This window comes from Choloepus didactylus, chromosome 17, assembly GCF_015220235.1.
Source record: "Choloepus didactylus isolate mChoDid1 chromosome 17, mChoDid1.pri, whole genome shotgun sequence".
In the NCBI taxonomy this organism is placed as follows: domain Eukaryota; kingdom Metazoa; phylum Chordata; class Mammalia; order Pilosa; family Megalonychidae; genus Choloepus; species Choloepus didactylus.
Genome location: NC_051323.1, coordinates 47,261,667 through 47,284,775, shown reverse-complemented (window position 1 = coordinate 47,284,775; position 23,109 = coordinate 47,261,667). Strand labels below are relative to the sequence as shown.

Here is a 23,109-nt window from a genome sequence, read left to right as displayed (position 1 = left end):
TACCTTTGTGCCATCACATAACATGGAGAAGCTGTAAGATGGCATATTTGATCCAGCCCTACCTTTTCTCAAAAAGTCACCTAGCAGCAAATTCAGGCCACATATAAACCACAGCAGAGAAACATGGGCCAAGGGTTAACATAAAAGTGGGCACAAAGAGAAGGGGAGAAAAATAGTATCGGCTTTGGCCCAGGAAATTTAGGAGTGGTTTTAAAATGTTTTGACAGAAAAGAAGTGTTAAAAACAAAAATGAGTGGAAAAAGGTTCTCATTTAAAAAAACCTGTTGACAAAAATAGCTAAAAAGAGTTAAGTGGAGATTTAGTAGAAAAGATGAAAAATTCTGGGACTCCTTACCAATACTCTCTTCTGAAGGCTAGGAAGACTGGCTTTGAAAAGGATGGTGTCCCACTGAAGGGATAGAAAAAATTTTTTCTTTGCTCAGTGTCAGGCCATTCTGTTATATAATAGCATTGTAAACATTATGGCAATACTTTTTTGACTATAACCTTACATGCGATCCCACTGCATGTTTAAGAATATTTCTTCTTTAAAAAGAGAATGAGAACCAGGCTGAAAGAAAACCAATTGTAGAACAGTTAGAGGGCTTCATGCTGAACATCAATTTTGATACTATACTCTGGCTAAATTATAATGAAATCATTGGAGGCATCAGAGCAAAAGGCAAATCATGGGGAAGCTATTATCAGTTTAGCGTTTCCAGTTTGTATGATTAGATCAGAATAGCAATATCATGGATTTCAACTTTGTTTCCTATTTGCCCATAACCTTACGGCGTTAAGCATTGCTAGAAATCTTTTTTTTCCTTTTTTTTTTTTCAGAAATAATATTAAATTCTATAATGGTTCCAAAGGTCATCTCAATAGAATGGCTGGGAAAAAGAGAAACATCATAAGATTTCCAGCAATCCCATCTAGTGTTTCTGAAGCTGAATCTGGTACTGACTGCAATAAAGCCTGGTAGATAATTTACAATCCTCACTACCTGGATGTGTGACATCATGTCAAAGTCCCTTCCCCAAATGTGTGCAGTATAGTGAGGTGAATATTTGCTCAGCTTCCTTTTTAAGCCAGCCTAGAAAATCTTTCATTGAGAAACTTTCTACCTTTTTCCTAAAACCTTGGAATCTCAATAACCTTACCATTACTATAACTCGGAGGAACTTTATTCACATTACTCTAAAGGAAACCAAAATCAAGGGTCAAGCTCAAGGGAGGTATAGTTGTGCTTTTTCAAGAGCTGCATATTGTCTCTCATTGGCAAACTATGTTAGCTGGTTAGTGTTTTGATGAATGAAGGATAAGGACCAATAGGTCTGTGCTATCAGTTCTCCAGTTGGATGGTGAAAGTCACATGAAAAGACTATTAGGGAAAATATCTTTCTTGGTAATTTTTCCTACAAATTGTATATTTTACAAGTATTTCTCAAGTTCTTTTATACTTTTGTGTAATGAAAAACTCATCTACCCATCATATTACTATTTCATGCCTCCTACCATACAAGTAAATGATGTTTCCTTTAGGTTTTAGGTCAGGAGGATTATCATAGCTTCTACCTTAATAGAAAGAGCCTGAGCTTTGGGTCAAACAGACCTGAGTCTCAGACCAGCATTTTACAAGCAAATCTTACCTTGAACAAATACTTAATCTCTCAGAGTCTTACATTCCTTGTCTATCAAAAGGAGAAAATAATACTAGCTTAAAATGTTGATTAGTTTTAAACTAAATGATATATATGTAAGCACCTAACACGGTGCCTGACTGAATAGATAGTAATTTTCTTTCATCCTTTTCATTATTCAACCAACATTATTGAGCAACCTGTACTCAACGCCAAACAGTGTACTAGGCATTGTACATTGGAAGGAGCACTTAAACCACAATACAGTGTGAAAAGTGCTATACCCAAGCAGTATATAAAGGGCCATGTGAGCACAAAGGAGGGTATGATTTCCTTTGCCTGAAAAAGCTGGAGAATACTCCAGTGAGCAGTTTCGTGGGCTGGGCTTTAAAGGGGTGAGTGGATGGAAAAGGAATAAAGGCATTCTGGGGAAAGATACAGACTAAGGTAAAACCAGTTCAGCTGGGGCTAAAGCATATGATTTGGGTAAAGGAATAGCATAAAATGAGTCTGAGAAGTGATGTTTGGACCTTGGATGCCATGAGTTTTCAAACAGTGATGTGCTATGTCAAATCTATTGTTCAGAATCTCCCTGTGTCCGCCACATGAAGGACAGATGGCAAGGAAGCCCAGCAGGAGAGAGGCTGGTGAGGAGGCTCTTACCCCACCCCAGGTCAGCTGAGACCTGAGCTGAGGCAGGGTGATAGGAATGGGGAGGAAAGAACGGATGGGTGATGGTCTCAGAGGCAGAGCCTATGGAGCTTGGTGACAGGGTAGGTGTGGTTGAATGAGAAGGAGGTGGGAGTCAAAGACGACAGCAACTTGGTAGATAGTGATACCATTGGTTTGTAAAGAGAATATAGGAGGAGTGACAGATTATAATGGGAAAATGAGTTCAGTTCTGGACAAGTTGAATTTTGAGGCCTGTAGAGTCCACTGGAAGCACTTGGAAGCCCTTGGTCTGGGACTAAATACATAGCTTTGGCCCTCATTGTTGTATAAACCATAATCAAATCCTTTGGAAAAAGGTGTCTTTACTCAGAGAAAGCATATAGAGTGACAAAGATGATATTCTGGGAAGCATACCTAAGGGATAAGTAGAGAAAGATAAGCAACTGACATGGTAATACCTAAAAGGAGAGTCAGGAGAATTCTCAGAAGTAAAGGAGGAAGAGAATTTTAAGCTAGGAGGAGTAGAGAGCAGTGTCAAGTACTGCAAATAATTCAAGTAGAAAGAAGACTGAAAAGTGGTCATTGGATTTGGCAGTTGGGAAGTCATTGGTGATCTCAGGAAGTGGAGTGTAATGCAGAGGTGAAGGTAGAAAGCATTCCTTTAAGTGAATTAGGAAGTACAGGCAGCAGTATGATAGCCGAGCCAAAATGAGTTGTCTTTAAAAAAAAATTTTAAGAAATCACGGAGACTGAAAGGGGTGTCAACTCTGGAGATGGGCAAAACCTTTTCAGTTTTTGACAGCTAATGCAAACTTAAGCTTTATGGTCCCTCCCAGGGCCGTGGAAGGGAACCATGTGTGTAAAGAGTCATGATGCTTATGCTTCGTTAGCTTGATGATAAACCCTCCTCTCTCTGACAGAATTAGATCCTTAATGCTTAGTACAGTGGTTCAAGGGTGCAGCTGTGGACTTAACCTCTTTCTAGCTCTAGAACTTCAGTTACAGTTACTTAGTCTCTATGAGCTTTAGTTTTCTCATTTGTAAAATAGAAACAAAGTATCTGTCTCATAGAATTGTTGTAAAGATTAAATCAGAAAGTACCTGAAAACCCATAGCATAATTCCTAGCACATTGTAAGTGTAGGAAATGGTAGGCACAGTGGTAATTTTATTATCATGGGTTTGTGTGTTTGTGTGTATATCATCAGTTAATTCCACATACCACAGGGTGCAGAAGAGGCTTCTGGTACTGTCTTTACTACTGTCTTTTGTCCTATTCTATTTTAAAATTTGTATTAATGACTTGATAAAAATACACGGGAATTTTCATCAAATATATAGATAATGCAAAAAATGCGGAGGTGGGCAGACTCAGAATTCTATATAAGACAGTGGAGCAAAAGTTTAAATATAATAAGATTAAATTTAAAAGCTATAAATGTCAAGTCTGAAATTGGGTCCCCCAGAACTTACTATACTAGTACAGGATAAATGCAATGTGGTTTTAAAATAGCATGGGTACAAAATGTTGAGGGGTTTTGGGTGACAATCCAAGTCAAAAGATAATGCTGTTCTAGCTATATCAATCAAAGTATTATATTTCAAAATCTTTCTTTACTACTTTACCCTGATTAGATCATATTTAGAGTTTTATTTCCAGTTCTGAGGTCCACACCTTAAGGGAGACATTGATAGGCACTTTCAAAGCGTCATGCCAATTCCATGTCAATTGGCAAAAAAATATTAAGTACCTTGAGCTACAGTTGTTGATGTAGGGAAAAAGGCACTTTGATATCTCCTTGATAGGCATACTGCCTTTTTTTAGAGGTAAATCTGACCGTACCCATCAAAATAAAAAAATGCATACGTCCTTTAACCAGCATTCCACTTCTAAGGAACTGTGTCCAAAAGAAATAGTCATGTAATTGTGCCTGAATATAAGTAGAGGCCATCTTCACTTTCCTTGCTAGTGCAGGACCATAAAAATGACAGTGCAGGTTAAAACTGCAAAACAACCTTAATGGGGAAAATTACAATTGTTTTTTGACTTTTAAAATTTTTTGTCAAAAAACATTAACTCTTACTGTTGAATACAAATATATAGGGAAGTGGAAAATAGGAAAACTAATATTTTAGTTCATTGTAATTTAAAACATTAGAACCATTGATAATTTAAGTGTTTTATTCCTAAAAATACTTATCAAGAGTAGTTTGAACATAGGAAATATGAAGCTGCATCTTTTCTATGCCATGGCAAATTGTTACTCTGCTTCCTAAGTTTGAATCAGCTTCCAAGATTTAATCCTTTACACTTTCAATATTGTGAAATATCTCCAAGAGTACCTTTAATGTGAAATTTGTTTGCTAGCGTCACTTTCTCTGGGACATCCCCATCCTTTCCGTTATAGCCACTGTCCTCATTTATGTTATGTTTGCCTTCATGAAGCTCCACTGGAGCCCCTCAAATGACAGCAGTTGTCAGCATTCCCATGGTCAGCTGTTTCTCGTCTATGTAGCTCCATTTACATTCAATTTTAATTTCACTTCTACTGTTATCACTTTTAGTTGTTTGTTTGTTTTTCAGACCAAGGCTTTCTTTTTGTGAACTTTTGAGGGGAAGTCCTTCCCAAAAATCTTCCGTCTATAACTCATTAGATAGAATGATCTTACACAGCCACCTCCAGCTGCAAGAGAGGCTAAAAACCTAAATGAAAAATAGGGTAGAATGGAGGGGAAGGGGTGATGAAATGTTTTGGGTGCTCTTTTTTCCTTTTATTTTTATTTCTTTTGGAGTAAGGAAATTGTTCAGGGATTAATTCTGGTGATGAGTGCACAACTGTGTGATGGTACTGTGAATAATTGTGCACTGTGGATGATTGCAAGTTATGTGAATATATCTCAATAAAACTGTATTTTAAAAAAATTATTCTGATGGAAGAAGGCAAGGAAAAAAGGAGACTATGGATGACATTGGTAGCCAATCTACAATGCCCACCACACCAAGAAATACAAGTTTTTCATCATTTGTAGGTGATTTGGTCTTTATTTTTTTATAGCTATTGCTATTACTTTGCACTTAGTGTATAAGTAAGTAGTGTTCTATTTCCCAGTTATTTATTTATACTTAAATTTTGTAATGAACTTTAATAAGGCTCATTTTTATTCCTAGTTTGAGAAACAATTATTTTGACTACAAATCTGTGGTGGCATAAAAGTTTTTGAAATTTACAGGAAAAAAAAACCCTAAAAATCTGTATCTAATACCATATGCCAAAACAAATTACAAATGTGTTAAATATTTCATAAAATTGCAGAAAAACAAAAAATCTGGCATTATGAATATATTTTTGTGATTATTAGAAACAGTAGAGATAGTAAAAGAAAAAGTCATTAACTTCTAACTATATGAAAATAGAAAACTTTCTGTGCCAGAAAATATCCAATAGGGAAGTGACAGACTGGGAAACTTTGTAGCAAATAATTCAGGTAAAGGGTTAATATAAACAGTATGTTTCATAAACAATTTCTATAACTATTAAGACCCTTATGTTAGATGAGCAAAGAATGTGACCAGGCAATATATTAAAGGGCCATATGTTTGTTAAGCAAACATATGAGAAAATGTTCAGTAATCATTAAAAAGTACAATTTAAACTGCAGTGTAATTGATAAGTTATTACATTGCTGATGGTGATATAAATTGATACAATCCCTTTGGAAAAAATCTTGGCAACTACATCCAGAGCTATAAAAATGCTCATATAATTACTATTTCTGGAAATACAGCCTAACTAAATTCCAAAAGGACGAAAAACTGTTTGTGGAGCTCTTAATTGCAGAATCATTTGTAATAGTGAAAAATTGGGAGCATTCTATTTGTCCAGTGCAGGAATGGTTGACAAAATGATGTATTGCCTTGTCAGAATACACAGCCATCAAAAGGTTTAATAATGAAGACCATGGCAAATACTTATGTTTTTAAATGTGTTTTTTTTAATGGTAGTATATATGATTGCATCTATGTAAAATTAAAAAGCATGAATATGGGAAAAGTCAACAATGGGATGGTAGGATACGTAGAAGGTATTAGGGAGCATGGAGCTGTTTTAAGGTGGTATGATTGAGTCATTTCCTCATCACTTTTCAAACTTTCTTACAATTTAAAAAGTGTTTAAACATATTCGACTTACTATTTGGTTTAAAATCCGCTTGTACTTCTTGCATGTTAATGATATCATTAGGAGGAAAGGAGAATTTAATGAGCTTTCTAGGGAAAAAAGTGCACACAGTAATATTGTAAATCACACCAGATGTTTTTCTTTCCTAAATATGCCTTGTACTAAGTGGTAGGATTATTTTGGTATGAAAAAGTGACATTTAAAGAAGCTTTTTAATATATTATATGTGCATTTATGATTAATGGTGATATTTTTGATTGGTGAAGTAATTATTTTAATCCCTTCTCATCATTCACTTTAGTTTTGATTTTGTGGCTGAGATTTTAAAGCCACCGTTTCAAAGAAAATAACTTACCCATAGACTGTAGAAAAATACTTTTACTTTCACCATGACAATTGATCTCTTTTGACTCTGAGGTTATGACTTAATGGTGTGGATTTATTTAATTTAATTTAATGTTGATAGTCTTTCCAGAATGTCTTTATTTGCATCCTTATAAAGATGATCTGCCCTTCCCTTCTCAGGGGCAGAGTTTATAAGAACTGTAAAAACATGGTCATTAGCCCTGCTCCATGTTAATGATGAGGAGTGCCTAGTGCATTTCCCAGGCTTGCTGGACTGCTGTCATGCTGTCCCTGAGGGAACAGAAGCGGCAGACTCTGTTTGGAGGTGTGAGAAATAACCAGGTATGACAACCCCTCTGGGCCCTCTACTGCTAAGGCTTGATTTGATTATGCCTCTATGCTTTCGAATTCACTAATCTACATTTACTACCTGAAGATTAAAGTTGGATGATAGATAGTACATCTTGCCACCCCCTACTCCCCATATAACAAACACACACACACACACACAAACACACAGAGAGAGAGAGAGAGAGAGAGAGGCTTATGTGTAAAACAACCAACTCGGATCTTTTAGGAGAAAAGGAGTCTGGTGGGGTGGGTGTGGGAGTGATGATGGAAAGAAGTTAATCCCTGTCTCCAAAGTAAAGACTAGACAATGGAGATCCATGCAAAGCAGTGCTGGACAATTGACATCTACTGGCTCCCTAGTGAAATGCAGCCCGCCCTCAGTTATTCAGGGGCCGATCATCCAAAGTGTGGATTATCCAGGCCATATGCTTCTCCTCCTTTGCCATCTGGCTGGTTGCCTGATTCTCTTCTTATTAACAGGGGAAATACGCAAAATACCTCAGTCCATTTCTGCCAAACTATGTCCATTACCTGTATCAAATTGTCTTTTTAAGCCTATTCAGTGCTTGTCCTGATAGATGTTACTGAAATCTGGTCACTTGGCATATTCTGATTCCTCACAGGACACATTGGTTAGTTTCTAATGCACAGTCGTGTGCTTGTTGATCTTTGCTTCATAAGAGTCCTTTAGTTCTCTTTTGTATTTTTATCATTTCAACTAGTCAGCAAGCCTCTTTAAGGCAAGGAACATCTCCTCTGGCTTTAATACCCTCTCCAACTGGCCCAGAGTGCTACTCTTCACAAGGTAGGAAAGGAGACAAGTATTATTAGCTGACTAAGTACTATTCATCATGATTTCAACCAGATAAATCATGATAAAGTCACGATAGTGAGAAGTAGTAAGCAAGAAATGCCATTTGCTATAAAAATCAACCAAAAGACCTCACAGGACACATTGGTTAGTTTCTAATGCACAGTCGTGTGCTTGTTGATCTTTGCTTCATAAGAGTCCTTTAGTTCTCTTTTGTATTTTTATCATTTCAACTAGTCAGCAAGCCTCTTTAAGGCAAGGAACATCTCCTCTGGCTTTAATACCCTCTCCAACTGGCCCAGAGTGCTACTCTTCACAAGGTAGGAAAGGAGACAAGTATTATTAGCTGACTAAGTACTATTCATCATGATTTCAACCAGATAAATCATGATAAAGTCACGATAGTGAGAAGTAGTAAGCAAGAAATGCCATTTGCTATAAAAATCAACCAAAAGACCTCACAGGACACATTGGTTAGTTTCTAATGCACAGTCGTGTGCTTGTTGATCTTTGCTTCATAAGAGTCCTTTAGTTCTCTTTTGTATTTTTATCATTTCAACTAGTCAGCAAGCCTCTTTAAGGCAAGGAACATCTCCTCTGGCTTTAATACCCTCTCCAACTGGCCCAGAGTGCTACTCTTCACAAGGTAGGAAAGGAGACAAGTATTATTAGCTGACTAAGTACTATTCATCATGATTTCAACCAGATAAATCATGATAAAGTCACGATAGTGAGAAGTAGTAAGCAAGAAATGCCATTTGCTATAAAAATCAACCAAAAGACCTCACAGGACACATTGGTTAGTTTCTAATGCACAGTCGTGTGCTTGTTGATCTTTGCTTCATAAGAGTCCTTTAGTTCTCTTTTGTATTTTTATCATTTCAACTAGTCAGCAAGCCTCTTTAAGGCAAGGAACATCTCCTCTGGCTTTAATACCCTCTCCAACTGGCCCAGAGTGCTACTCTTCACAAGGTAGGAAAGGAGACAAGTATTATTAGCTGACTAAGTACTATTCATCATGATTTCAACCAGATAAATCATGATAAAGTCACGATAGTGAGAAGTAGTAAGCAAGAAATGCCATTTGCTATAAAAATCAACCAAAAGAAAATCCCAAACTTTAGAATTGGAAGGAACATTAGAAGTAATTTTATTTTGCTGCTAGGGAAACTTGGGCAAAGGAATAAAGTAACTTGTCTTTGGTGGCCCAGAGTATTTGTAGCGGAGCCACAACTAGAATTCAGGTCTCTAGAGCCTGTTTCTGTTATTCTTCAGATTTCCAAGGATTATGTCAAAATGGAGGAATGAAAAAAATATGCAGAAAAAGAGTGGCTTAAATTAGATTGCTGGGAAGAGAAGTGTGTATTAGTGACAGTTAACAGAGAAAACTTTTATCTCTCTTTTATATAAATCAATCTTCTGGGGTTAGAGATACTATCAGAAAATAACAATTATTTGGAGTTATTTTTATTCATGGCCATGTTACTGAGCTTGTTCAAATATCAACAAAAATTTGAAAAGGTCTAATCCGAGTGCCTAGAATAAACCTGACACGTACTTGGCTGAATGAAAGAATGAACCCAAAGCTTTCTCATTTTCTAAGGACTTGGGAGTATTCTTTAGTTCCACTATTATTTAAGCCTATTTATTTATAAAAAAATATTAGAGTCTTTCTCTGAATCAAAAGTTTCTTAGTTTTGCTATGTATTTTAATTGGCTCTAGACAAGCAGTTCAGCCACAAATTACAGTGAACTTATTAAGTGCTTGTTTATGGATCAGTATAAACTACCAGAGAAAGCTATTGCCTTGCCACTTACAAATGAAATGTCCATTGAGCATTTTATGATCTTAGCCTGAACATTTCAGATATTAATGTGAATTTCCAAGATGAATCTCAAACATCAGATTACTTTTCCAATTCCAGTTAGGAAAAGTTGATGTAATTTTATAAAGTGTTAAGATTTAGAATTTTATAATTAATGAAACTTTACACAAAGGCAAAAGTGATTTATGTTGCTTTCTTTAAAAGTTTCTTATAGTACTTAAACAATAAACGATCATTGTGGAAAAATTAGAAAATACAGGTAAGCATGAAAAAGAAGATGAAAAAAAAAAAATCCACCAGTAACCCCAGAAGCCAAAGATTAACTGTTAAAAATTTGTTGTTACACTCATCTAGGCCTTTTTCCTGTGCATATCATGGGGTTATACTCTGCACACTATTTTAAAACTTGATTTTTTTCATGTTGCTTGAATAATTCTCAATGTCAAATATTCATAGGAATCATTCTTAATGGTTGCAGGATATTCTATTACATACATGTCCCATCATTTGTTTACTCTTTTTCACTATTAAATGCTATGGTGAACTTCCTTATTTATACATCTTGACACGTTCAATGATGTTCTTAGGATGGATTCTTAGGAGTACAATTGCTGAATTAAAATTATACTCAGTTTTAAGGGTGGAAAGTATGAAGTTTTAGGTGTCAATGAAATTACCTTATATAGACGTTGTAATGCTAAATTTGAGAGACTAAGATGTTTTTGAAGACATCTTAAAATAATACTTAAATTTAGTTCTTCATGTCAATGATAAACGCATTCCTTTTATTATACATTAATGCAGTGGTATTGAAAATTTATAAGCTCCCAAAAACATTGTGTTAGATAGTTTTTGAATATGTAAATACTTCTAAATGCTGGTGTTCTTTTAGTAGTAAAAAAAAAAAAAAAAAAAACTATGCTGATTGATTTCCTCCTCATTATTTTCAAAACCTGGGTGCTCTGTTAGGCTGGTTGAAACAGGGCAGTTTCTTGATGGAGGCAAAATGTCATTGGGCATGCACTAATCGCCCCACCCCAATTTTACCCATTTCCAGGCTGATTATATAAACAGTAAGGTGTTGTCTTTTAAATTAAGTGAGAGTAACACATTACAGGTGCTTTTCAATAATCTGAACTATCTCCTAAATAGGTGTTTGCATTATCTATCTCCAAAGGAGAGTTTGGATTGTTCAGGCAAAGCCACTCTTAAGAGAGGATTTCAAGTAAGCAGCATAAAGATTTTCTCCAGCTTTGCATGCAATGGGATATAAGAGCAGCACTATCCGATTAGGACAAGAGGAGATACAAAGAGACCCAAGGGGGAGAGGCCATGTTTACTGAGCTTGTTCAACTTGATGACATTATGGTTTTCATGATAAAGTCTGCAACAACCTTTATCTTTTTATATTTAATTTAATGGCCTTGGAATCTGGAGAAGCCAGCAGAAGAATCTTATTTTATCAAGTGGCAAACATCAGCTTTTTCTGATTCAATTTTTTGTGTTGACTAGAAGAGACATGAAATTAACAATAGGTCAAAAAGGCTTTTGATTAGTTTTGTTGATTTAAGTAGGGAGGGGGGCAGGCAAAACATTAGTTTCTTTTAAGTGATATTATGTAGAAGATAATCTATAAACAGGCCAAAAAAAAAGATTAGAGCATTATGAGAACACTAAAGATTGTTTCATGACATGAGTTTTTTCTAAAATATTAGAGAAACATAATTACAAAAACTACCTCAAACTTGAAACCTACAAGTGATTTTTGCCTAAAGTAAGGGAATGTAATTTATTTGAAATACTTTCATGGGTCTTTATCTGAGACTATGATGAAAGAGGTGGATTTGTATTTTACTAAATCATTGATTCATTTGTAAGTCAATAAATTTAAATTTTTTTCAAAAAGAATGATTTTTTTTTTCTTAAAAATCAACGAAAACAAGAGTACCTTTAAAGATGTGTCTGGAAAGCAGCTTTTCTCAAAAAGATTTTTTTTTTCCGGGGGGCAAAAAAAAAAAAGGTGAACAAAAGCAATAATTTCCCCAGTTGGTGTCTCTGGAAGGCCTATGCAAAACAGTAAGAAAGTAGATAATAAATATAAATTCTGGGACATTATTGCCCATGGCTGCATGATTGCAGTGAAATGAATACAGAAACATAAATACTGTAACTGTTGAAATCTAGGCAAGCTATTTCTCCCTTCTCCTTTCCACTATGACAGTGGCTCTTAGTTTCACTAAGCTCTCTCTCAAACCATTAAGCTCTCTAATTATAACACTAGACAAGGCCTCCCGAAAAGGCCTTTTTTTTTTTTTTTTTTGCCACTAACACTGCTTCTCTAGCCCTTTGCCATTACCTCCCAAAATAAGAAAAAAAAAAAAAAATTACCAGAGAGTGAGCAGAAATAGCCTTCTGACAAAAAATTACTATTTTAAATGATATAAAACAATTTGGTGGCTTTCAAGTGCACTGGATAAATATGTTTTTTGTCACAGCAAGCGGAAGGTAGGCATCCTCTTATATACTAATGCCACAAGTGGTCTCAAGAAGCAACTGAAAAAGTTTAGCTAGTTCTTGTCAGGAGGAACTGCAAAATGAAAATGATTGATTTTGACAGACATTCTGACATCCAGCTGGGTAACATCATGTATGTAACAGGTTAACTCTCAGATATCTGAGGATACAGACAATTTCTAATTTGTTCTAATGTACTAATCAGGTTGCTGCCCCTCCCCAAATCCAGTTAATGTGAGGGCCATGTGAAGGTCATCCTGTGATAGAGGTCAGGACTTCTCAGAGTTTTTTTTTTTGTTTTTTTTGTTTTTTGTTTTTTTTTTTTTATCTTCATTTTATTGAGATATATTCACATACCACGCAGTCATACAAAACAAATCATACTTTCGATTGTTCACAGTACCATTACATAGTGGTACATTCATCACCCAAATCAATCCCTGACACCTTCATTAGCACACACACAAAAATAACAAGAATAATAATTAGAGTGAAAAAGAGCAATTGAAGTAAAAAAGAACACTGGGTACCTTTGTTTGTTTCCTTCCCCTATTTTTCTACTCATCCATCCATAAACTAGACAAAGTGGAGTGTGGTCCTTATGGCTTTCCCAATCCCATTGTCACCCCTCATAAGCCACATTTTTATACAACTGTCTTCGAGATTCATGGGTTCTGGGTTGTAGTTTGATAGTTTCAGGTATCCACCACCAGCTACCCCAATTCTTTAGAACCTAAAAAGGGTTGTCTAAAGTGTGCATAAGAGTGCCCACCAGAGTGACCTCTCGGCTCCTTTTGGATTCTCTCTGCCACTGAAGCTTATTTCATTTCCTTTCACATCCCTCTTTTGGTCAAGAAGATGTTCTCCGTCCCACGATGCCAGGTCTACATTCCTCCCCGGGAGTCATATTCCACGTTGCCAGGGAGATTCACTCCCCTGGGTGTCTGATCCCACGTAGGGGGGAGGGCAGTGATTTCACCTTTCAAGTTGGCTTAGCTAGAGAGACAGGGCCACATCTGAGCAACAAAGAGGCATTCGGGAGGAGGCTCTTAGGCACAACCATAGGGAGGCCTAGCCTCTCCTTTGCAGCAACCGTCTTCCTCAGAGAGTTTTAGAGGAAGATTCAGGCCCCTTCTATATCTTGCAGCTTCTGTTTCAACTAAAGAACTGAAAAAATGCCAAAGCAGGTACAAAATTATTGATTTATTTTGCATATTCACATATTACAAATCAATCAGTAATAAACCCGCACATACAAAATGAAATGACCACATGTCTACTGTAACTAATTTCAAGAGAGCATTAAAAGTCTTAAAATAAGCCCTTCATTAATATTATGAATCTGATGTCCACACCAAAGTGACTCCTCTGCCCTCCCTATAAAAAAGGACACCGCAGATCACAGATTTGGCTAGGGTAGGTCACTACCTCATTAAAACAGGAAAGCACATCAGTTTCCATTGTTCACAATATCTCTCTGCCAGCTACATGTTTCCTTCTTTGTAAGAACAATCTTATTTCAGTAATACAGAATAACTGACTATGTATTCTCAAGCATTTCTATCACCAAGAAAGAAAATGAGCTTATGTCTTTTGGAGTCATAGCCCAGACAGCATAACAAGTCCCACATTTCTTTGAGGTCTTATATTTTAGTTTTAAAATGCATATAGGAGAGGTGGTGCGGACAGCGGGCTGAAGATGAATGCCAGAGGACTTGGATCTCAGCTAAAGGACAGTATTCCAGTTACTGAACTTTCAGCAGGTGGCCCTTTTGAAAGTCAAGATCTTCGGAGAGGATTTCCTTGTGTGAAAAATGAACTTTTGCCCAGTCATCCTCTTGAATTATCAGAAAAGAATTTCCAGCTCAACCAAGATAAAATGAATTTTTCCACATTGAGAAACATCCAGGGTCTGTTTGCTCCACTAAAATTACAGATGGAATTCAAGGCAGTGCAGCAGGCTCAGCGGCTTCCATTTCTTCCGAGTTCAAACTTTTCACTGGATATTTTGAGGGGTAATGATGAGACTATTGGATTTGAAGATATTCTTAATGATCCATCACAAAGTGAAGTAATGGGAGAACCACACTTGATGGTTGAACATAAACTTGGTTTACTGTAACACAGTTGTGCTGTTAATGAAAATAGGGACTGCTTCTTGTTTATAGTTGTCTTTCTACTGTAATTTGATGTACACAACATTGAAAGTACTGATGTGAGAATTTTTGCCTAAATAGTATCAGTGATCATTTTAAATTATTTGGTCCTTTGGTTCATGGCCATGTAACAATTGAGAACACTAAAGGAAGACAATTTTAAAGCTAGTTTTATATTAAAACATTGGCCTTCTAAGTCTTTAAAAACTCATTGCTAATGAATATTATAAGTCTGCTTGCAAGTTCCAAATAAACCCATTTTCTAGGTATTCCTTAAATTTAATTTTCAGTCATTATCTATATCTGAATGTGCAGCCTTCATAGTAGCATCTTTCAGAATAAATAATTGTAATTGATTTTACTGGCAACTTCAAGTTAAGAGCAGAATATGATGTTTACAGTTTATCCTGTTTCAGTATCAGCCATTAATACTCATAAGAATATATGCTTTATTGATAACTATTTTAAATTACAACCATTCTTTGATTCTTTCAAGTTGAAAACCATAAGTTCAGAGGTTTTGATTTTGGTCTTGTCTTTAAAGTGAAAAAAATTAAAAAGTAACCAGCAGAAGTATATTAACCTGTGGTTCTTCATAGATTTGATAATATATTAATATATATTTAATATGTTACTAAGTAATACTGTTAAAAGAAAGCCTCATCTTTCCTTGTTCTTGCTTTATATATCATATGATGCTTAAATTTTAAAAATTACAACCTTCATACATATACTCACACAATAATTTCTTTAAAAATTTTCACCATGTTTGTTCTTTCTTACAAGGTATCCTTTATGAACCTGGTACATAAAAATTAAAGCTTTTTAGAACATTAAAAAAAAATGCATATAAATGCTATTCTTCTCCATACCCTGTTTTTATATACAATAATGGCTCACTCCCAGTCTTTGAATAAATTTGATTCTCCAGGAAAAGTTACCCTGTTTGAGTGTATGGTGTTGCAAAACCCTGGCACACCATTATGTATCCCTGATGGTGTGTGTACCACAGTCGGAAACACTGGCCTAAGGGATGTGTTTCCCTTCTTTTTTCCGTATGATCATCCCTATTAAGTTTGATTACTAAAAGGCTATTCACATGACTAATCAGAGTTAACTCTGTCTAGAATGAATGAGGCTCTCAGAAGAAAGTCACTCATGAAGTTCTAGTCTTCCAAAGTAACCTATTTTTGCTTTTAATTGCTCATATATTCCCCTTTAACATGTTAGACCTAGAGGGTATTTATGGTGATCTGTTAATTCATGACCACAGGAGGCCTGTGCATGTACAAGGTTCTAGGCCAGTGGGACTTAAAGGGTGGATTTAAAGAACAATGTTGGGGGGGGGGGGTGCTACTGACCAGGGATGGGGGCCAAAGATACCAGTCCTATGTCTCCCATTACCACCAAACATTCATGTAGTATAAAATCTGTTATCTGATCTGAGAACCTAATTCCATTTTACATTTAAGCACAAATTACTTTTTGCACATTTTTATTGCCCTGAATTTTCCAGAAATGAAGCTACTTATAAATCAAAAGAAGATCATATTGTTTTTGCTCAGAACTTTACTACTCCAGAAAATCATGCCAAGTGACAGCAAAGCTACTTGTGGTAATTGAGCCTCCAGGATAAAACATCTTTATTATTCTGTCATTGTCACCATTCTATTCTACGTATAGGTACAAGCATCTGACCACCCCTTATCTTCTAGTGTTATCTTGCCTGAGTATTTACATAGTAATATACATATTATTTATTATGAATTGTTTTTCTGTTTTAGTGCCCTGTTTATTACAAAATAGTTTTTCTAAAAAGGGGGCACCGGGTGTGTTACAGTTGAAAACTACTGCCCTAGGTGGTGGCCTAATAGGCTGTATATTTCAGTTGCTTCTTTGCACAGTTTCATGTGACCCTCTAAAGAATTTCTTTACAAAAATGTGAGTTAATGTGAAGACCTTGACCGAATTAACAAAGTGGTTAAGATACATGCTTCGAAGTCAGACAGACTTTAATTCACATCTTAGTTTTGGTTCTTACAGCTTTATAACCTAAGACAACCTATTTACTACTGGTAGACCCTGTTTCCTCAATTGTAAAATAAGATAATTTTTGAAACTCCTACAACAGGTTACTATTGCTTTTGTTCTCCTCCTCTCTCTTAATGAAAAGAGTCTCATGACAGATTACTCTAATTGTTTTCAGAGTTCAGATCCCTGAGAAAGATTATGCCTTCTAAAGAGCTAGTCTATTTCATTCCAGACAGTGGGAGCCATTTCATTTGTACTGTTTTACTCTTTCCTTAGACTGCTAGGGAACATGGAGCAAAGTACTCATGTTTAATTGCTGTGGCTTTCCTCAAATAGAAGTTCTTAATAGAGTTTGCCCCCACTCCATTACCTCTTCAATTTCCCCCTTACTACTAAATTTTGGACTTATATCCTGTGTTGTTAGTTACTGGTCTTGTTGTTCCTGAGCTTTTGTGGTAAATTGTTTTAAATCCTTTGGAAAGTAGGTGGAAATTTTTAAAAATGAGAAATGGATAAGGCTCCATTTTCTTTATGGCACTTTATTGTATTTTTTTTCTATAGGTGGCAAAGTTCATTTTTTACCTTAAATTATAGTGTATGTTGATGGTAGTATTAGTCAGATCTTTATTGTATCACTTACTTGGAGAAATATGACAAAAGTAAGATGATATTTTACCCAAAATACCCATCTATAGAGTTAGTTTGATGTAAGTCATTTTATTTATATTAGCAAAAATCAGAAGAATATCACACACTCTATGTTACTATATAACAGTGGTTCTCAAAATTTTGGGTCTCAGGATCCCTTGACACTCCTAAACATTATTGAGGTTCCAGACAGCTTTTGTTTATGTGTGAGTTATAGCGATCAACATTTATCACGTTAGAAATTAAAACTGAGATTTTAAAAAATTACTAATTCATTTAAAAATAAAATATTAAATCTATCATGTTAGCACAACACATTTTTATAAAAAATAATTATTTTCAAAAAACAACAAAACATGTAAGAGTGGCATTCTTTTTGCAAAGCTCTTTAATGTCTCCCTCTTCATGGGAGACAGCTGGATTCTCAAAACTGCTTCTACATTCAATCTGTTATATTATCATACTTCATGTAGCCTCATGAGAGAATGAGAGTGAAAAAGGCCAATGTATACTGTTGTTTTTATTACTATTATTATTGTTAAAATAGCCTGGACTTTGTGGCTGCTCCTGGAAGGGTCTCAGAGACCCTCGGGGAACCTGGACCACACTTTGAGAACTGCTATTGTAGAACTTAAGCAAAGAAAATGTCAACATAAGAAATAGAAATAATGTTTTGCACACAATTTAATTTTTAGTGATTTCGTTAAGAACTAAGTTTTTAAAAATATGCCTCTCACCCTTCTCCCAAAGTTTATAGAAACATTAAAATGAAACTATGGTTCATGAAATTGTTTCGATCTTTATTTCAAAATTGGCCAATGTATTTTGAAATAGACTGGCAATACATGAAATCAGTGTTAGGTTTTTTGGCAATAGACTTTTTAAAATGTATGTGTTGAACAGAGATGATCCCTTTAGTTGTGGCATATAGGAAGACTCAGATTTCTTACCCTTCCAATCTATAATAGTAAACCTACGTTTATTAAACCATTATTTTTATTTGTATGTGTCACCTGTTATATCATCTTTATATCATTCAGTAACTAGAGTAGAACAAATTGATTTCTCTTACTCCTGCCATGAAGTGGTTCATAATGAAAGGTAGATGGCTTGCCTAATTTGCAGAGTGGCATTAGGTTCAGAATGAGTTAGTACAGAAGAACAACACATTTTATTTTATTCTATTTTATTTTTTCTTCATTTAGGTGATAGCAATAATCACTGTGAGCAGGCTTTAAGCCTTAGTATTGCTGTAAGGATACTTTAATGATACCAGCTTTGCTTTCAAACAGTATGATGGAATCTCCATTACAGTGTGATTTTGCTAGTTACTTGGTAATCCTAAACTTTCAACTATTTCAACAGCAGACAGTGGAGGCTGCCGACATATAATTTCTTCAATGGTGGTATTAGTTAGGTTGAGGCTTTTTTGAAGTGGCAAAGGTGATAAACAGAGTTTTCTGTTTACTAGACATATTCCAAATCTCTTTAGGTTCTAGATGGGTGGTGGTAAAATAAAACAAGATCAAGACATGTCAACTACCAGCAGTACTCTTGGCTGGGCCCTGTGAAGAGTCACCTTCAAATCACAGCCTCGTATTTTTAATAGAAGATTAGATTGTGCTTTTGCCTAGAAAATAGCATATAGATAGATAAACAGACTTTCCCAAGAATTTTCAAAACTGTCAATTAAGTAGCATAGGCTTTCAGCAATAGAAAGGAATGTTAAAGATTTATTCCAATCCCCCAACCCTTGGTGAAGCTATTCACAATGTCTTAGATATGTGGTGTTCCATCTTTGCTTGAACACTTCCAATGATAGAAACCTCATTTTGATTCCAAAGGCAAATTCTTGGATTTTAAACAGCTCCAATTATTGGAAAGCTCTTTGCCAATTGACTTGAATCATGTTTCCCTGGAGCTTCAATCTGTGGGCTCTCTGGAGTGAACTGAACAATACCCTTTTCCACACTATAGCTCTTCAAACGTTTGAAGACAACTCTCATGTGTCAGTCTTGTCCCTGTATGAGCCTTCTCTTCTCCAGACTTTATCTGAAAATTTTATCAGTCTCTTTCCTACCCTGTGCCAGTTTGAATGTATTATGTCCCCCCAAATGCCATTATCTTTGATGTAATCTTGTGTGGGTAGACTATCAGTGTTAATTAGATTGTAATTCCTTGAGTGTTTCCATAGAGATGCGCCTCACCCAACTGTGGGTAATGACTCTGATTGGATAATTTCCATGGAGGTATTGGCCCACCCAGTCAGGGTGGGTCTGAATTAAATTACTGGAGCACTACATAAGATCAGACAGAAGAAGTGAGCTTGCTACAGTCAAGAGGGACACTTTGAAGAAAGCACAGGAGCTGTAGATGAGAGACAGTTTGAAGACAGCCATTGAAAAGCAGACTCTTGCTCCAGAGAAGCTAAGAGAGGACAAATACCCCAAGAGCAACTAAGAGTGATATTTTTGAGGAACTCTGCAGCCTAGAAGAGGAACATCCTGGGAGAAAGCCATTTTGAAACCAGAATTGGAGAAGATGCCAGCCACGTGCCTTCCCAGCTAACAGAGATTTTCCAGACACTGTTGGCCATCCTCCAGTGAAGGTACCCGATTGCTGATGACTTACCTTGGACACTTTATGGCCTTAAGACTGTAACTTTGTAACCAAATAAACCCCCTTTATAAAAGCCAATCCATTTCTGGTGTTTTGCATTCCGGCAGCTTTAGCAAACTAGAACATACCCTGATTCTCTCTCCTGTTGACCAGCTCCAGTTTTCAGTGCCCTTCTTAAAAGTATGATATCCAGAATGACACTCAGTGCTCCAGATGCTAAATGACAGTAATAGAGGAGAGTGGGGCCATCTGTTCCCTTGTTGCCATTATCAGCTAATGGAGCTGAAAGTCTTCTAGTTTCTTTGGCAATAGCATCGTAAGGACCCAAACTTGTACTTACTATCAATGGAAAGTATGTCTTAATCATACCAACTACTGTTAAGCTATATTTTCCTCACCTGCATTTTAAAAAAATGTATTGAATATTTCTAATTAAAGTTGGAATTCTTGTGATTTTTTTTTTTTTACTCACAATTTTTTTTTTCTTTTTATGTTAGAGAAGTTGTGGGTTTACAAAACAATCATGCAAAAAAAAATACAGGAGTCCCATACATCACCCCACCACCAATACCTGCATTGGTGTGGAAAATTTGTTACAACTGATAATACTTTTTTTGTAATTCTATTTTTTTTACAGTCGTAACATTTGTTACAATTGATGAAAGATTATTAAAATAGTACTATTACTATTGACGATAGTTTACATAGGGGTATTTTTCCCCCATATTCCTGACCTGATATTATTATTTTTTTTCATGCATTTTTTAATATTATTATTCATCTACCCATACACTGGATGAAGGGAGTGTCAGTCACAAGGTTTTTACAATCACATGGTCACATGATAAAAGCTATATAGTTACACAATCATTATCAAAGATCAGTATCAAAGATCAGCTGGATTACTGTTCAACAATTTCTAGTATTTTCTTCTTGCTATGCTGACATACTAGAAACTAAAAAGTAGCTATATAATGAGCCAGTAGTCATAATCATATCTATATAATGAGTCTGTAGTCATCATTTGTCAAATCCTAATTTTTCAGTTATACCTCTTCCCTTTCATTTGGTCATTCTCTCAATCTTCAGGGATATCGGAGCAATGACCATTTTAGGTTCTTCATGCTGGAAAGGGGTGTTGACCTCATGGCAAAGAAGAATGGAACTGGTTGATGTTCTTGGAGAGACTGTTACCTTTGGGTTTCAGGGCTTTTCTGGCATAGGAACAATCTGGAAGCCTTAAGTTTCTGAAAAAAATAAACTTACTGAATAATACATTTATCGAGGCTTAGATAGAACCCAGGGTATTCTTTAGGGTTTTCAGGAATACTGTTGGTTGGGGCTTGGCATACTGTCCTTACCTGCATTTTTTGCAATCAAACATGAATATTCGAAACTCAATACATTAATGTTTGAAGGGAATGTGCTTTCTATCCTTTTTTATTTTTTCTTTCTTTCTTTTTGTGGGGGTGGGAGAATAACTTTATTTTGATATAATTTTAAACATGCAGAAAGATTTTAAGAGTAGTTCAAAGGATTCCCATATATCCTTTACCCAGATTCAACTGTTAACATTTTACCCCATTTGATTTATCATCCTCGATATAGATACAGATATAAATTCAGTTACATTAACTTTTATACAGTTATATATTAACTTTTCTGAACAATTTGAGATTTAGTTGCAGACATCATGCCTCTTTATTCTAAATATTTCAGTATGTATTTACCAAGAACAAGGACACTTTCTTAAATAGCTATGCTATAGTTGCACAATCAGGAAATTTAACATTGATATAATGCTATTAATTAATCCACAATCCATATTCAAATTTCACCAATTATCCTTTATAGCCTGTTTCTTTTATGGGTCCAGTATCCAATCCAGGATCTTGCATTTCATTAGGTGTCTGCCAGATTTTTCCATCGTAGAAGAGAAGGTATTCTTATGCTTCAGAAATTAGATAGTAGCTGTGGAAATTCTCCAGGCCTTTGCACATATGTCATTGATCCACAAACATTCACCATCTTCAAGCAAAATAAGAATAAATAGATCTGTTAATCTTTGAGCTGCCCCTTATATATAAGTCAGTTTAGCATCTTGACTACAGACATCTCGATGTGGACATTAGAAGACAATAACTTTCTAATGCTTCTTCCATCTCTCTCCACTCAAGTTCATGTTCATAAGCTTTGAATCCAGTGAACCTTTCTTCTCCTTCCTGCAGACATATCATGGCCTTTAGATTGGTTTCTTTTCTTGCCCCCAGGCATACTATGAGCATTCTTGCTCCATGTCTGTACTCATGAAGTTTGCTTGCCAGTAATGTCCTATCCTTTCCCCTCCTTGGCCATCCAAACTCTCTTTTTTTCCTCAAGGTACCATCTTGTTCATGAATGCTTCCATTCTTTCATATAACAAATGTGTATTGACCACCTTCTATGTGACAGGTATCGTTCTTAGATGTGGCAGGACAGGCGGTACAGCAATGAGCAAAACAGACAAATACCCTTGCCCTCTGAAGCTTACATTCTAGTGGGAGGAGACAGTCAATAGCTAAGCTTAATAAAATTTACAGTAAGTTGGGTGGTGATAAGTATAAGGAGAAAAAAAATAGGCAAGAGAGATAAGGAGTGATGTGGGAGAGGGTGCAGTTTAAGTAAGGTGGTTCGGGAGGTCCACATCGATCATTCCTACATCAAAGCCTTTGAATTCTGCTTCTCTAAAATCTTCAGTCTATAAAGTAATTCATCTCAGTTAAACAGTTGGGTCCTAAAAGTTTCATGATTTTTTTTTTTTAAAGCAGCTGAGTGGGAAGTGTGTAGGCTTTGGAATTAGACAAAGATTTTAATCTGGATTTAGCTGCCCACTGAATCTGGGTAAATTATATAAGCACATTAAGTCTACAATTTTGTGATTTATAAAATGAGTCTGGTGACACCTTATAGGTTTGTTAAGAGGATTAAATAAAATAGCAAATGTAAAGTGCCTAACATTGCTTGACACATAGAGGCCTTTAGCAAATGTTAGTAATCCTCCTGTTGTCTCCCCTATGTGGAATGCTGCTTTGGTCTCACCTACCGAGGCTAGCACAGTGCTGGTTACCACGTAGGAATGAACAGTTCCCGGATGGCCCTTACCTTCTAGGGTCTCCCGATTCTAATTTGAACTGATTCCTCTCCTTTCCGAAGGGACTATGTTGACTAATTTCATCATGACTCATATCCCTATTTACCTCCATCACCAGCAGAAGGCAAAGCCTCCAAAGTAATCCGTCACTTGGTTTCTTATCCCCATCTAGCTGTCTTCTGCGGATGC

The 23,109-nt window shown here is 35.9% G+C and overlaps 2 protein-coding genes across 3 annotated transcripts in view; both read left to right on the top strand.

The window, feature by feature from the left end:
* CAMKMT (calmodulin-lysine N-methyltransferase) overlaps positions 1–23,109 on the top strand; it is a 499,328-nt gene that overhangs the window by 340,865 nt on the left and 135,354 nt on the right. The window lies entirely within an intron of this gene.
* On the top strand, positions 14,021–14,531 carry LOC119512539 (proteasome maturation protein-like). The gene has a single exon (XM_037807275.1). It carries the CDS (start codon positions 14,036–14,038, stop codon positions 14,456–14,458), a length of 423 nt encoding a protein of 140 aa, XP_037663203.1. The 5' UTR covers positions 14,021–14,035; the 3' UTR covers positions 14,459–14,531.